Source organism: Ipomoea triloba, chromosome 4 (genome assembly GCF_003576645.1).
Source record: "Ipomoea triloba cultivar NCNSP0323 chromosome 4, ASM357664v1".
Taxonomy (NCBI): Eukaryota; Viridiplantae; Streptophyta; class Magnoliopsida; order Solanales; family Convolvulaceae; genus Ipomoea; species Ipomoea triloba.
This window is the reverse complement of record NC_044919.1, coordinates 13,454,398-13,469,140: the sequence shown is the minus strand read 5'-3', so window position 1 is coordinate 13,469,140 and position 14,743 is coordinate 13,454,398. Positions and strand designations below refer to the sequence as shown.

Here is a 14,743-nt window from a genome sequence, read left to right as displayed (position 1 = left end):
CCCCCCCCCTCCTCCCCACTCCCTCTGTGGGGCCAACCAAGAGAACTCTACCCCAATAACAAAAAGGATAAAACACCTATAACAAAACTCAACAGATACCAAAATCAAGATCCCCAAAGTTTCCTCAAACTTTGTTAAGAGTGTGAAAAATTAACAGTAAGCACCATAAACATATCAGAACGTTCTTTAGCACCTTTGTAAATGCAACAGCTAACTATAATTTAAGTTCAAAAGGAACTGATATGCTTTTATCTAACTGCGAGAAAAACAAGATCCCTTCCCCCCACCAAAACGTGAACAATTTTGTCAGGGGGTCCAAGTGCCATGTTAAATCAGTATACATGATTAAAACTAAACACGCAATCCCCACCAACTATCCTACTGGCACACAAACACAAACGAATGATTATAAAAGGTTAAAGCACATCATGGCACTACATTAATGGTATGCAAGTAATGCAACCCCTAAATTAAGTGAACCCCACTTATCAGCCTTTATCAGTGAAAGAACCAAAGCCCCCATTCCTGGAAACATGTCTCCAAATATTTCCAAGTGTTTCAAGAAGAGAAAACGAAGCAACTGTTTTCAATGACAGACAGCATCCTGTGTAAAAGCAAATCCAAGAAGAGCAGGTTTTTCTGCTCAACAAGTAATAGCAATAGTTTCAACTTTCAAAGGTCTTAATGCCCATATACTATATGGATGTGCTGACTAACCAGTGAAAAACAACATAAATTACTCAAACAAGAATTACTCTCTGACATATGCCATTACTCACACTAACATATCAACTTTTATTCATTCACATTTCGAGAATTGCAGCAATTATAAACATAAACAGCCAATATTGCAATATCTAACCCCATTGCAAGATCAAATGAACACAGCATTAAAAAGCCAAATGTAAGAGACTTAGAGACCCATATTTTCCAACAATCACATTATTTAATCTCACCAGCCACTATACCCAGAGCAAGAACAGTGTTGAAAAATATAAATGAAATGAACAATTTGGGGAAAAACACAATTTTTGAACTTACACGGAGAAGACAAAGAAGAAAATAGCACAACTGGTAGATTTTCCACCCATCATCCCTCTCCCGCAACACAGGCACTTGGTAACGCAGTACAACACAGTTTGGCTAATGAGGAGCAGCCCAAACGCCGACAATCCGTACGCCGTCGACGCGTCCGTTCCGTACACGCAGTACGTCCTCTCGTCATACTCATCTGGCACAACTTTCGCCTTTCACACCCAAACAAAAAAAAATTAATTTTTTTAAAAAAATTAATAAATTATTATTACCGACAATAGAGTTGTAGCGTATGAAGTGCACACAGTGGATTGAAAGCAAAATAGAAGCAGAGAAGGAGGAAAGGAGAAATGGGTTTACCGTGCTACGGCGGCGCTCGGCGCCAACGGCGAGAACGAAGGCGATGAGGTGAAAGGAGATGACTAAGACTAGAACAGGTATGGAGAGCGCCATTAATGGGCAAATAGCTTTGTTGATCTGCTTTTCTTCTTCGATTTGGGAATTTTGTTGACACTAAAACACAGTAGAGGAAGACTGGTTGGAGCACAGCTTTGCTTTGGAGCTTTGGCTTTATTTACGGAATGCGCTTCTTCCCTGTGTTTGCTTTATTGGTGGCTTTTTGGAGAGTTGCTTTTTTTTTTTTTTTTTTTTAATATATTTTTTTATTTTAATAATAATAATTACTTTTAATCGTTTTTCTTTTTCATCCCAATATTATTTTAACAGCAATGTTATCAATAGTATATGTTTTATATTTTTTTATTTTTTTAATCTAAAAAATTCATGCTTCCACCACCGAAATTTAGTCGATAATCATTCATTTAGAATGTTAACAGATGTGTCATTTCAATGATAGTTAGCAAATTTTGACATTTTAAAATAAAACTTATCAAAATTATCATTTTATTATTAGCTATTAAATATAGAAGAATAATTTATATTTTACCTCATTAGAATTGGCAATACAAAGAAAAACAAAAGTAGAGAAATTGTAGAGTAATTTTTTTTTTTTTTACAGGTGCATGATTTCAGCTTTGCTGAGCTAATCCTAAGTCTACATATCCTGTCTCTAGAGTCTTTGCAGATGTAAATCACGAGTCACGAAGTTGTATAATATTGTATGTAAAAATCGTGTATATTGTATTTAATATTCCTTTATATATTTAGTAAAGCATCACACCATCAAGTATGCAAGATGCAGCACCATAAAGACAATAAATGCAGGTTCAATAATGAAAACTTATTTAGAAAAAATAAATATTTTTGGGAGAAAGTGTAAATAAGCCATTGAATTATTTGAAAATTAAAAATTAAGCCATCGAACTCGAATAAGCTCCAAATAAGCCACTGAATTCTGAAAAAAAAAAAACAAAGTAATTAAGCCACTAAATCGGAAAAAATAACAATTAACATTTTTAACAGGTCATTTGCCTATTCCGGTCACCGGCGACGAATTTTCCAACGAGGGCGACTAATGGTGGCCACCGCCGGAATAGGCAAATGACATGTTAAAAATGTTAATTGTTATTTTTTCCGATTTAGTGACTTAATTGCTTTGGTTTTCCGAGTTCAGTGATTTATTTGAAACTTAGGGTGTGTTTGGTAACCCGTAAAATGACTTTCGGAAAATGTTTTTCGAGTTTTCTGTGTTTGGCAACGTCCGGAAAATGTTTTCTGTTGACCAAGGAAAATCAGTTTATTTTTCTGGAAAATAACTTACGGAATTTTTTTCCGTAAGTCATTTTACGGAATCGCCAGAATAGCTGTTTCGCATGTTTTCGACCAAAACCAAGCCATATCACCCATGACCATGGACCAAGGAGGTGGGGAAACCGCCGAAAACCTTTGCTACATTTTTTTTTTAATTTTTTATTATTTTTTTATTTTTTAATAAATTCTATTTTTTATTAAATACCATTATTTTAATAACTATTATAATTTTTTATATTTTAAATAAAACAATTACAATGTTTAATTATACAATTCTATCCATTTTCCATAAAATGGACCAAACACACAAAGACAGTTTTCCATAATACATCCAAACACTGGAAATGAAACTATTTTCCGGAAAATGACTCATTTTTCGAAAAATATTTTCCAGAAGTCATTTTCCTACTTTCCAAACGGACCCTTATTCAAGTTTGATGGCTTATTTTTACCTTTTCCTAATATTTTTCAATCTCTATATTATGACTGATGATCCCTAACTATCCTGCATGCACATGTATAATCTTCAAAGTTTAAAACAAAACTGCATTATTATAATCATCTTTACTTTTTGACTTTTATTTACAACTATCATCTATGCATACCTGCTTCTTTTTGTCCTTATTTGCCTTTTTGTCCACAACAATATCATGTGAAACACTTTATGAAAATATGCAAGTAATTTCAAAATTTTGAAATACAAAAGCAGATAAGATGTTGTTTGGTAATTAGTTATTAACGGATAGTTAGAATGAAAAATCGATTGTATTAATTATTTGATAAATTGATAGTATTAGCCAAAAATATTTTGATAAATTAGTTATTTATATATGACGAGTAACCTGTAAAATGACTTTAAAGGAGGCCAATATGTTATTTTATTTATTGCATTATTCTTAAATTATTTTTAACTGTAAGTATAAATTTTAAAATAAGTTTATTTTAATAATAGTTAATGTGGTTGTTTTAACTATTATAGTTATTTATTACTTTAACTATTATTTTTGTTTTTATCAAATAAAAATAATTCAATATTAAAAAATTAAATTTAAATAAAAATTGAATAAATATAAAAACCACAATAATCAGCAACTATTAAAGGGATAAATTAGACATTTAAAAAAATACAATTAGCCGATATACAAAAAAGAAAAACAAAAAAAAAACCCTCCAATTAACATTTTCATTTTTAATTTATTAACATAAGTCTAAAAAAAATAGTTACCAAGCATTAGTTTTAACTATTTAACAAAATCTAACTTTATAAATCTACTGATTGGTCAACAAATTTGAAATAACCTTTTAGGTAAAACTTCTACGACTTGGTCCTTTTACCTCAAATATAATAAATAGAGCAATCATCCCATCCCATCCCATCCCAACTGGATTAACCAAGGCAAATTGTGCACGCAGGGAACATTAGACTGACTAGACATTTATAGGACAAAAATCTTGTGAAGATATTCCTTTTTTGTTTCAATTATATAAAGTATTTTTAAAAAAATTATATAAAGTTAACTTAGGTCGGTTTGAAAATTCAAAAAATTATTTTTTAGAAAATAATTTATTTTTTAAATATTTGGTTGGAGGCGATAAAATTATCTTTTTATATTTGATTGAAAATTAAAAAATTGTGAGTCCGTTTATTAACGGAAACTGTTTTCTATTTTCTCTTTTCTAATTTTTCAGTTTTCGTTCTCTGTTTTTCATTCTTTATTTTCTATTTAGAAAACTTGTTTACTAACACTTATTTTTTCAAATTTATTTTTTTGGGTCACACTTGTGTGAGACGGATCCTTATTTGTGAGACGGGTCGGGTCGGGTTGAATCAACATGCAAATGCCATACTTTTGAGGAAAAACATAATACTTTTAAATTGAAATGTAAAAGTATTACATTTTTTTCTTAAAAGTAGAACATTTACCAAAAATTTATTCCTAATTAGTATTACATTTGAACATATAAGTGAGACATTTGTGCGTATAAGTATCACATTTCCACCTTGACCCAATCCGACCCGTATGAAACGGTCTCACACAAGTTTTTGCTTCTTTTTAAATAAAAAAAAAGATTAACCCTATAAAATTAACACAAGTTTAATTTTGAGTGATTTTCAAACCTTCGCAAGCTCCAGGAAATGAATATGGCATTTATGGTAAAACTAGGGTGGCGTTTGCAGCAAGAAAAAAAAAAAAGCCTTTGGGCTCGGGCTCTAACGTGTAAATATAGGCATGGGAGACTTGCAAACGTTTCTAATGCATGGAGAGGAATTGCGGCAGCTACACCATACCTAGAAGCAGGTATGACTCGGGTAGTCCACAACGGGCAATCTACGCGCTTTTGGATGGATAAATGGATGGGTCAACCCTCTTCGTCGTTATTTGAGCACTCCTCTAAGTCTCCCTGAGCTTTATGCTTACGTTCATGAATATTGGGAAGAAGGAGTGGGCTGGAAATGGGCTTCCCTTCAGGAGCTCCTTCCTGCTGATGTTTTGCAGAAGCTTGCTGGCATAGTTTTGTCAAATGATGTTACAGCGTCTGATGATATTGGATGGTCTCATGAATCAAATGGCGCTTTCTTGATTTCTTCAGCTTATGATGCCATTGCACCTTCTACACAGATCGGGGAACCGAATGATTGGCGGACAATTTGGCGACTGAAAGTCCCCAATAGGATTTGTTTTTTTCTCTGGCTTGTTAAACATGATCGTATTATGACTAATGCTGAAAGAGGTCGGAGGCGACTAACATCTAATATTTGTTGTGGCTTTTGCGAAGGGCAAACGGAGGACTGTGAGCACCTTTTCCGCAGCTGCCAGGAAGCAAGAGGAGTATGGCACGTAGCTTTGAGTCCACACGTTCGAGACATCCTAGGACGCTTAAACTGGGATGATTGGTTGCTGGCAAATATCCGAGGAGACAGCAGAGTTGGTCTTGATGCGGACTGGCCGGTGAAATTTGCTAACCGGATTTGGTGGATATGGCGTTGGCGCAATGAGGCTATTTTCAGTGGCCGGACAACTCCCTTACACCAGAAGCTTAACTGGATTGCTCAGAAAGATCTTGAGATTGCTACTGCTTTCGCGAAGCAGTCTGCTCCAGGGTTGCATGCGATACAGATTACTTAGACCCCAGTCGCTTGGAAAAAACTGCAGATTGGTTGGTTCAAGCTCAGCGTTGATGGCAGCTGCTCTTCTACGAGTGGTTTGGCGGGTTGTGGTGGAGCGTTGCGGGACCATAATGGTGATTGGGTCTGCGAAGTGATGAAGCCGAGGCTTGGGGAGTGCTCTAGGGTCTTCGTATGCTGGAGACTTTGGGGGTTCGAAAGTTAATTGTTGAGAGTGATTCCATGATCATTATTGATAAGGAGCGCACTCGTGCACAGTCACTAGGGAATATTGTCCACAGATGTCATGCAACGGCAACTATTTTTGAGGAGATTCACTTCGAACACATATACAGGGAGCAAAATAGGCTGGCTGATACTTTAGCCAAGCGAGCTCTGTGTCTTTCCAGGAGTTATCTTTTGGTGAATGAGGCTCCGAATGACCTGAGAGACTTGATTCGTGAGGATAAAATTTGGGCTTGTTTTCAGCGATGGATTCTTGGGCTTGTTTTCAGCTATGGATTCCCCGAGACCGGGGAAATGGTAGTTCTTAGTAGCCGTCTTATGGGTTAACCCCTCTCTCTTTATCAAAAAAAAAAAAGAAGAAAAGTCATGATGAGCTCAAACCTAGTGGAGACAAATTAACTATTTGTGTTTCAATAGGTTGAAAAAGTAGCTATGAACAAATACTTCATTGTAACAGATTTAATAGTACTCCAAAACAAAAAAACAAAACAAAAAAACAAAAAAACTTAGGGCATGTTTGGTTGGAAGGAAAAAATTTTCCAAGGAAAATGTTTTCTTCAAAATCATGGAAAGTGCTATTTTCTTATGTTTGGTTCATTGGATTATTTTCCAATGGAAAACGAGTTCCTCATTTTTTAGGAAAACAAAATACTTAGTTGGACCAAGGATTTTGTTTCCATGGGAGATGGGAAGAAAATTTAGAGTGATTGGACTATTTTACTCTTTGTACTGTTTCTCAGTTATTATTACTTTTCTTAATTTGTAGGGGCATATATGTCTTTATACTCGTTATTCCTTACCATTCTAAATCCAACCAAATAACGGAATTAATATTCCCAGTAATTTTTTTTCGAGTTAATGCCCAAAATGGTCATCCGACTATAGCGTAATACTCGATTTAGTCCCAAAGTATTTTTAGTACCCAATTTAGTCCTCTAACTTTTAAAATCACACCCAATTAGGTCCTCCGTTAAAATTTCCATCTATTCACCGTTATTTTGAGGGGCAAAAACGTCCTTTTATTAGACAACACCTCCTGCTCAATTCTTCAACAACTTCTTCAACGGCCTTGATGAAAGACCTCAAATTGGTTAGCTGAGAAAAATCCAGGTAAGTCTCATTCGGTAATTTTAACAAACAAGTAATAGGCAACCCCAAATGCTAAGTAGACAACATCATTTAAAGGTCAGCAACTCATAAATCAATCAAAGCTCTGTAGAAATCAACCAAAGCTCTGTAGAAATCAACCAAAGCTCTAAAGAAAATTGAAAGATTGGAGGCCTACCCCATCGCCGTCGTCGTCACTAGTTGATTTCTGAGTTGCTCATGTAGTTCTACGCTTTGGTTGATTTCTGAGTTGAAAGATTGAAATCAACCAAAGCTCTAAAGAAAATTGAAAGATTGGAGGCCTCTCATGTAGTTCTACGCTTTGGTTGCTGACCTGCAGAAATCAACTCCAACGACGCAGCCAGCGACTCCAAGATCCACGCAAGACGCACCCAGCGACCTGCAGAAATTGCTAGTTGATTTCCGAGGGGCAAGCTTCACGCAGCCAACAAGCTCACAGCCAGCGACTCCAAGATCCACGCAGCCAACTAGCTAACCAGCAGAAATCAATCCACGCAGCAAGCCAGCAACTCTAAGATCCCCTGGTCTCTGCGAGGTCTTCGAGCAGGCCCCGGCAAGCTTCACCTGCAAGGTCGACGCCGCCACCCTCTACGTCACTTGCGACTGCGACTTCCACTCTGCCAACCCGCTCACCCGCCACCACGAGTGCCTCCCGGTGGTTCCCTTCTACAACTCCGCCGTTGCCGCCAATAAACGGGTTCCCTTCTACGACCCATCGTTTCTGCGATATGATTCGAAGATCCGAAACAGAGACGCCAATAAACGGGTTTGGAGGACTAAATGACTTATTTGCCTTCAAAATAATGGTGAATAGATGAAAATTGTAACGAAGGACCTAATTGGGTGTGATTTTAAAAGTTAGAGGACTAAATTGGGTACTAAAAATACTTTGGGACTAAATCGAGTATTACGCTATAGTCAGAGGGTCATTTTGGGTATTAACTCTTTTTTTTTTCACCCACCAAACAATGAAATTCATTTCTATTAACTACTGTTTGGCTCTGATACCAACTTAAATCATGTGCTCCATCCAACTAAAAGCCTAAGTTGGTAGAAAATTGAATCATGTGTTCCATCCAACTAAAAGTCTAAATTGGTAGGTGGACTGCACATTTATGTTTATATTATATTTATACTCACACTCCGTATTAATTTTCAAAAAATTACGGCAAATATTTAACAAACTTACTTTACTTGCTATTCCTATTTCCTAGTAATTGGATGACTCAAGAAATCAAATTACCAAAAAGAAAGAAGAAAATGGAAACACTGTTGTACCAAACTAAATACTCTAACTTACTACTACTTTTATGCTATATAAAACAGTCTCAATGTACACAAGGGGAAACTGAACTTCACTTTATAAAAAAACCCTATCAAAATCCCCCTTAAAAGTTATGATAATAAGATACAGTTTTCCTAGATCTGATCAGGGCAGGAAAAAAATACTAGCCTCCCCTCTTCTGTTAAACTGCTATTGCGTGACAACCGGCAAGCTCAAGCTCCGCCTTCCTCAAAGTGTGCAGGGATCATAACTCTTCTGCTCGTCTTTTCGTCTTCATGGTAGTTAGTTTCCATATGAGCATTCAATAGCACGATGATTCCAATTCTTCTCCCCCATCACCTTGAATTTGCCTTCTCCTGTTTTTGCTTTTTTTTTCTTCATTTTTTTTTTTCATTTGTACTTTTTTTTTTTTTCTTTTTTCATATTATGATGTAAAACCATCACATGTAACACCCCAACTTTCCAAAATAGTTCAAATGACGCATCAAGCAAATAGTATTCATATCGGGTTTCTATGGAGTGGTGGGAATTTTGAAACAAGTGACCAACTTAGTTCCAATTTCGACAGAAGAAGCTAAAATCAGGGTGATTGACCTGGAGATCTGTCAGCCAATCCCCAGCAGCTTGCGAAAGGGATTTCACCAATCCACTGTCGGGGGCCCATTGTGATGCTTTAAACTTGTATGAAGCAAGGCCGAAAACAGGTAAGAGAATATTGGGGACACCATCCATCTCGCTTGGGCATGTGACAGCTGTAGCATGTGCACCTTGGCCTCCTACAGAAGTATAGAAAGCGGTATAAAAAAGTGTCATATGCATCATTTCAGAACTGTGATACACATTGACAAAGCAAAGAAAGAGAGACAATCATGTCTGTAACACAGTTAAGTTGAGCGAACATCCCTTCGTGATGTGAGAATTATAGACAAACAGAATACAAAGCTACCTGTCTTAGTGATGAAGATGTACCAGCAAATCAAATAATATTTTACCAAATTTGTAAATGTTAGAATTATAGACAAGCAGAATACAAAGGTACCTGTCAGAGGTGTATGAAGACGATGATAAGAAAGAAAACAAGCATCCAGAGGTTTCAGGGTAGGGCCCATTGGTATCCGATAAATTGGATACCTACAAAATTTTAACATTGCAATGACCATTTAGAATGATGTGCGCATTATTACCCCAAAAAAAAAAAAAAGGAAGAGAGAGAGATGTGTGCATTCAATTGAAATATGTTATATGAACAATCACAATTCAGAAGGATAATTAACAGTACCACGCCACAGAAATCCAACTGGATGCAAGTAGGTCACAACTTCTAAGCGTTTTCAACTCAGGAAAGCGAACAGCCAAGTTAGATATCTGCAAAGTTATAGATTAACACAAATAAACCAAACCAAAACAAAATAAAATAAAATAAAATAAAATAAAAGGTTCATAGCTTCCGCAGCTAATTAAATGAAAATATTTTATTAAGTACTAAAATACCAACCTTGTCTGCCAAAGGTTCCCGACCATGAGGTGGACTCCTCTCAAAATACTCAAATCGCAAGTATCTTTGAGAACATGCAGATTCACCTTCATCACTGGAAAAACCTTCTTGCAATGCAGTATTCTCATCTCTCAATGTCAGCCTACTAATCCTAAAAGAATTTTCGCGCGTTGGGCAATAATGATTCTGCTGCTCCCTTGAATAATTCAAGCAACCTCTATCCTGTTCAGAATCACTGCTTCCATCACTACTAGAATCCCTAAAAGAGTCACCATCACTATCCTCTCCTGGCCGCCTATAACACAATATTTAAAAAGAAGTTAAAGCAGTAGATTTACAAGATTATGATGAATAAATAACATTATTAAGTGTCAATTTTAAACAAGAACAAACACATGCAAACACTCTTACATGAACAGAAAGGCGTCAACTAAAGAAGAATTAAGAAAATTTTGAAAATTTTCAATAGCAAAGGAAATGGAGTAGATCAGAAAACTGAAGTATCTAGATCCTAAAGAGTGTTTTTAGAATGTAAAATAAAGTCCTAAAGCAATGAGTGTGAATATAATTTGGCATGATTGAGTCAAGCATTACAATAGCTAGTGCAATCATAAAAAATTGAGTTGTAACTCACTAATGCATGACAAATAAAACCAGAGAAGAAGCATAGAACACAACCATGATTAAGTATTGCAGAAGAAACAACCGTATTTGAACTAATCATTAATGGAACCCATCAAGCAGCCCATACCACCATTCGATAACAAATAAAATACACACTCAAGTAAAACACTAACAGAAACATTTTATATATATGCAAACATGGTTGCCTCAGAATTAAATGTCACAAATTCTTAAAGGCCTCTGATTAAAGATTATAAAGCATGAATATCCTAGTTCATTATGACATTCAAAGGTCAGAAGAAAAAAAAATGGAAAAATGCTAGTCACTCAGCTCTACCTAACATTCAATCATAGAAACATTGTTTAATAAGCTGAAACCTACATCAAATTAATGAAATTATACAACAAAATTCTGGAACAAATATGGAAATATGGTTGGTTCTATACAAATATATCTACATACATAGTTACATACTAGTGCAAAGTTTGAAGGATGCCAAATAATTTACTTTTCTTAGCCAATTATTTCAAACTAACCATAGTTGCACGTAAAATAAATAGAATATATATATTATATCTACTCCTAAGAGTCAGGGTAAGAGTAATTTAAGCAAAGTCACAGTAAGGCTATACAAGAATCTAAACAATATTTACATGAATATAAATAAACATCTAGCACAGATGAGTAATAATAAAAAAGGAGCAATATCTAAAAGATAGGTTGAACCTTCGACTTTTAAACTTCTCATGCAGAGAAATGATGTTCAATAACTGCATGCAATGTTTCGGTTGTAACAGTTAAATAATCAAATAGAAAATCTCTATTTCCATAAAGATCATGTTATATAAAATGCTTCACCAAAATATTTCAGTCACCATGATACCATTAGCACAGAAAAACCGAAAAAAGAATAATAAATATTGCCTAAAATTGCCCAAGGCCCTTTAAATGTGGAAAAGATCAAAGTCTTCAATAATTTGATAGCACCAATAGTTTACATATTGTATACATATATAGATGCACAACCCACACATAACAACAGTTAAAATTTGGATATCGGTACATGCAAAAGTTGAATTGATGCCCATGTACAGAGATAATAACCAAAAGTGAGCTGTGAGTTTATCAACCTATTGGGGAATCTCTTTAGTTTCAGTAATATAATTCTTGATTTTAAAAAAGATGTGTGAGCTTTATTATATGTAACAGAAAGGTGGAATCCTCCTCAAGGCAATACTATTGCTTTGATATATGAAAACAAAGGAAAAGAGAGTGGAAGGGCATCTGATAATATATTGAAAGGAATGAAACTATGAACGCACAATCTCTAAAGCCAAAAGCCCAAAAGCATAAGGAATGTCCTGAAAATCTCCAGAACACTAGAAACAGTCAAAGATAGTCCTTAATGGGCATCATTCATCACTATAAAAGGAACTTTTGATTCATATATTTACAAGTGATCTGGTTCAGATTTTTGAAATTTTTACATCCAATTGAAACTAAAAGTTATCAATACAGCATTTGCTTCAGAATAGCAGGCCAAGTTATTTAGAGGGTGTTACCAAGATACATAGAAAAATAATATTCTCCAAAAAATTACATGTTGTAAGATGATTGTTCCACATAGCATGGCAGATAAACTAAAACATGAGAACTATGAATTAAATGAAAAGTTTTTGCAAGATGGCACAGAAATCTAGAAATGCCATAACTACAAGTGCATTCAGGGGAAACAATTGACACTTTATAGTGTACTTAATACCCCCCAAGGCATCCACCTGTGTCTGCAGTGTGTTGACATTCTGGTAATCAACTTATGATAGAATTTTATCTTTTATCACTAACTTTGCCAAGCCATATCACCTTAATATGTCTTATGATTTAGCATTATCCTGCAAACATAATAAGATGTATAACTCTAGCCACATTCTTCCACCACATCATCAAAAGCTTTCAGTGCTTTATACCTTTGAATGTCACATGCTTTATTTATGTTTCTTTAAAACTAAGATCATTAGAAACTAGAGGACTGAGATATTATGACACATTATAAATTTCAATATTTACACTTTTATGGCATGATACCACATTCAATGATTCACTTCAGCAATTCCATAGCAAAAATAAACAGAATAATAAAGTAGATAGGAAGTAAGATTTCTTTCAACCAAAGCACAGGTAAGCTATATGTTAAGCTCTCTACACCATTTGTAATTGAAAATAGCAAAAGAACAATACAGAAACAGGCTTAGACAGTATGGATGACTCATAAGAGATGCATGCCAATTGCCAAATAGGCTGAATCAACTAAAGCCACAAAACAGCAGGCTTAAACACTCAAGACTTTAAAGGAGAACAAAGTGCAAAACAATATACCTTGATTTCTCTGAAGACTTTGAAGGGTCAGCATATATTTGGATACCGGATAAGTAGGGCACATAGTACTGAATCACACAATCAGTATCATTCAATATCAAAGGCACTCCAGCACCATATGCACTCCACTCTTTGAAGGCCTCCCACAAATCACCTAACACAAAAAATGGCTGAGATTCCCCATCAATCTTCCAACTCCTGATTGCTGTCTGTTGTTACCAGATAAAAACCAATCAAACCACATTTCAATAACTAAAATACTAACATTAAAAATAAAAGGAAAAAGAAAACCACTGAAATTTAAGTTAAACAACTCTGTTCAATCAAAGTTAGCAGATGTTATTTGCAGTAAAATGAAAATACTAAATTTCAAGCTTTAAATATATAAAATACTCCGTAAAAGTTTGTCTTCAGAGATTCCAAAAAACTTAATCGAACTCCATCAGAATTCATAAAAAATAAGTTTAATTAACGAACCTTAGGGTGATGCTGCGCCGTGACTGAAGGAGTAATCGAATGCAGAAACCGTTGGATATTGGACACCGATGACACCTCGCGAACTGGCTCGGCTACAATGACCGAGTTCTCCTTAAGCGGCTCATCTGCGGATGCTCGGACATCGGACTTGGCAGAACGGCTTACCGCGAAGTCGCTCTTAGCTCCTCTGGTATGATCTTGGTTCTGATGATTCTGACGACTGCTCAGACTCTGGCTCTGACTCCGGCGAGCCTTCGCCGCACAGTAAAACCGATCATCGCCGTTCCTACTCCTATTAAACTGCAGTCCTGCCCCCAACATGTTTCCTAAGCACCTCAAAACCCCAAACTTCGTATATATTCCTAAATGTTTACACAAATCCAAATATATACGATAGCCGCGCCCTATATATTCGCTCGTATCGATACCAATATGTGTCCGTATACCCAAATATATAGATATATATATCTATAATTTATATATATTACAAAGAAAAGGGGAAACTAGAACAATTACGAAATCAAAACGCGAAGGCTAATTGAATTCTTCCCGTGAAAATTCGAATTAGCCTAATTTCGGAAGAGCAATTTGCAGAATAAACCCTAAGAATGCTAATTTCAAGATCAAATTGAAATGCTTTTTTTTTGTTGTTGTTGTTCTGGGTGTACGTGGATTGAAAGAAGAAAGCAAGAGATAGAAAGAGAGAGAATCTGAGATGGGTTGATGATGGAGAGGTGATTGTAGAGAGAGAAAGAGAGCAGAAGAGAAGATTGAATGAATGTATGGGTAGGGGAAGAAGAAAACAAAAAGGTTTTTAAAATGTTTTAAAAATTTTTATGGTTTTGTTGATAGAGGAAAGCGAAAGGGGAAATTTTAAAAAAATAAAAATAAAAAATGTTTCTTTTAATTCCAACAGTAATACTGGCCGAGTGGGCGCCTTCATTTTAAGCCTATCGATGAAAAAGACAATCTTGCCATTGGAAATGGAATCAACCCAAAGATAAAAAGAAATACGCTTATTAGACAATTGTTATATCATCTATGTTTATATTGCTCTGTGAATTCTTAATTTCTTATACAAATACGCTTATTAGACAATTGTTATATCATCTATATTTATATTGCTCTGTGAATTCTTAATTTCTTATACAAGAATTGTGTATCTTCCGTTAATATATTTTGTACTTATAATTAATAATTTATATAATATAAATAAATAATTTGATAATTACTGACATATAATATGATAACTTGAAATTA

At 35.1% G+C, this 14,743-nt stretch overlaps 2 protein-coding genes across 2 annotated transcripts in view; both read right to left on the bottom strand.

Annotated features, from left to right (window-relative positions):
- The window catches only part of LOC116015324, a 3,841-nt gene extending 2,223 nt beyond the window's left edge, over positions 1-1,618 (bottom strand). The window contains exons 1-2 of the mRNA XM_031255362.1: positions 1,396-1,618; positions 1,042-1,247 (exon numbers count right to left, since the gene is read on the bottom strand). Of these exons, the coding sequence (XP_031111222.1) occupies positions 1,042-1,247; positions 1,396-1,488 (299 nt within the window). The 5' untranslated portion in view covers positions 1,489-1,618. The remainder of the gene's footprint in view (positions 1-1,041; positions 1,248-1,395) is intronic.
- A 6,879-nt stretch (positions 1,619-8,497) lies between these two features.
- On the bottom strand, positions 8,498-14,253 carry LOC116016831. The gene is made up of 6 exons (XM_031257259.1): positions 13,484-14,253; positions 13,007-13,215; positions 10,006-10,300; positions 9,790-9,875; positions 9,550-9,641; positions 8,498-9,286 (listed from the first exon to the last, which is right to left on the bottom strand). Exons 1-6 carry the CDS (start codon positions 13,802-13,804, stop codon positions 9,060-9,062), a joined length of 1,230 nt encoding a protein of 409 aa, XP_031113119.1. The 5' UTR covers positions 13,805-14,253; the 3' UTR covers positions 8,498-9,059.
- Positions 14,254-14,743: the final 490 nt, after the last annotated feature.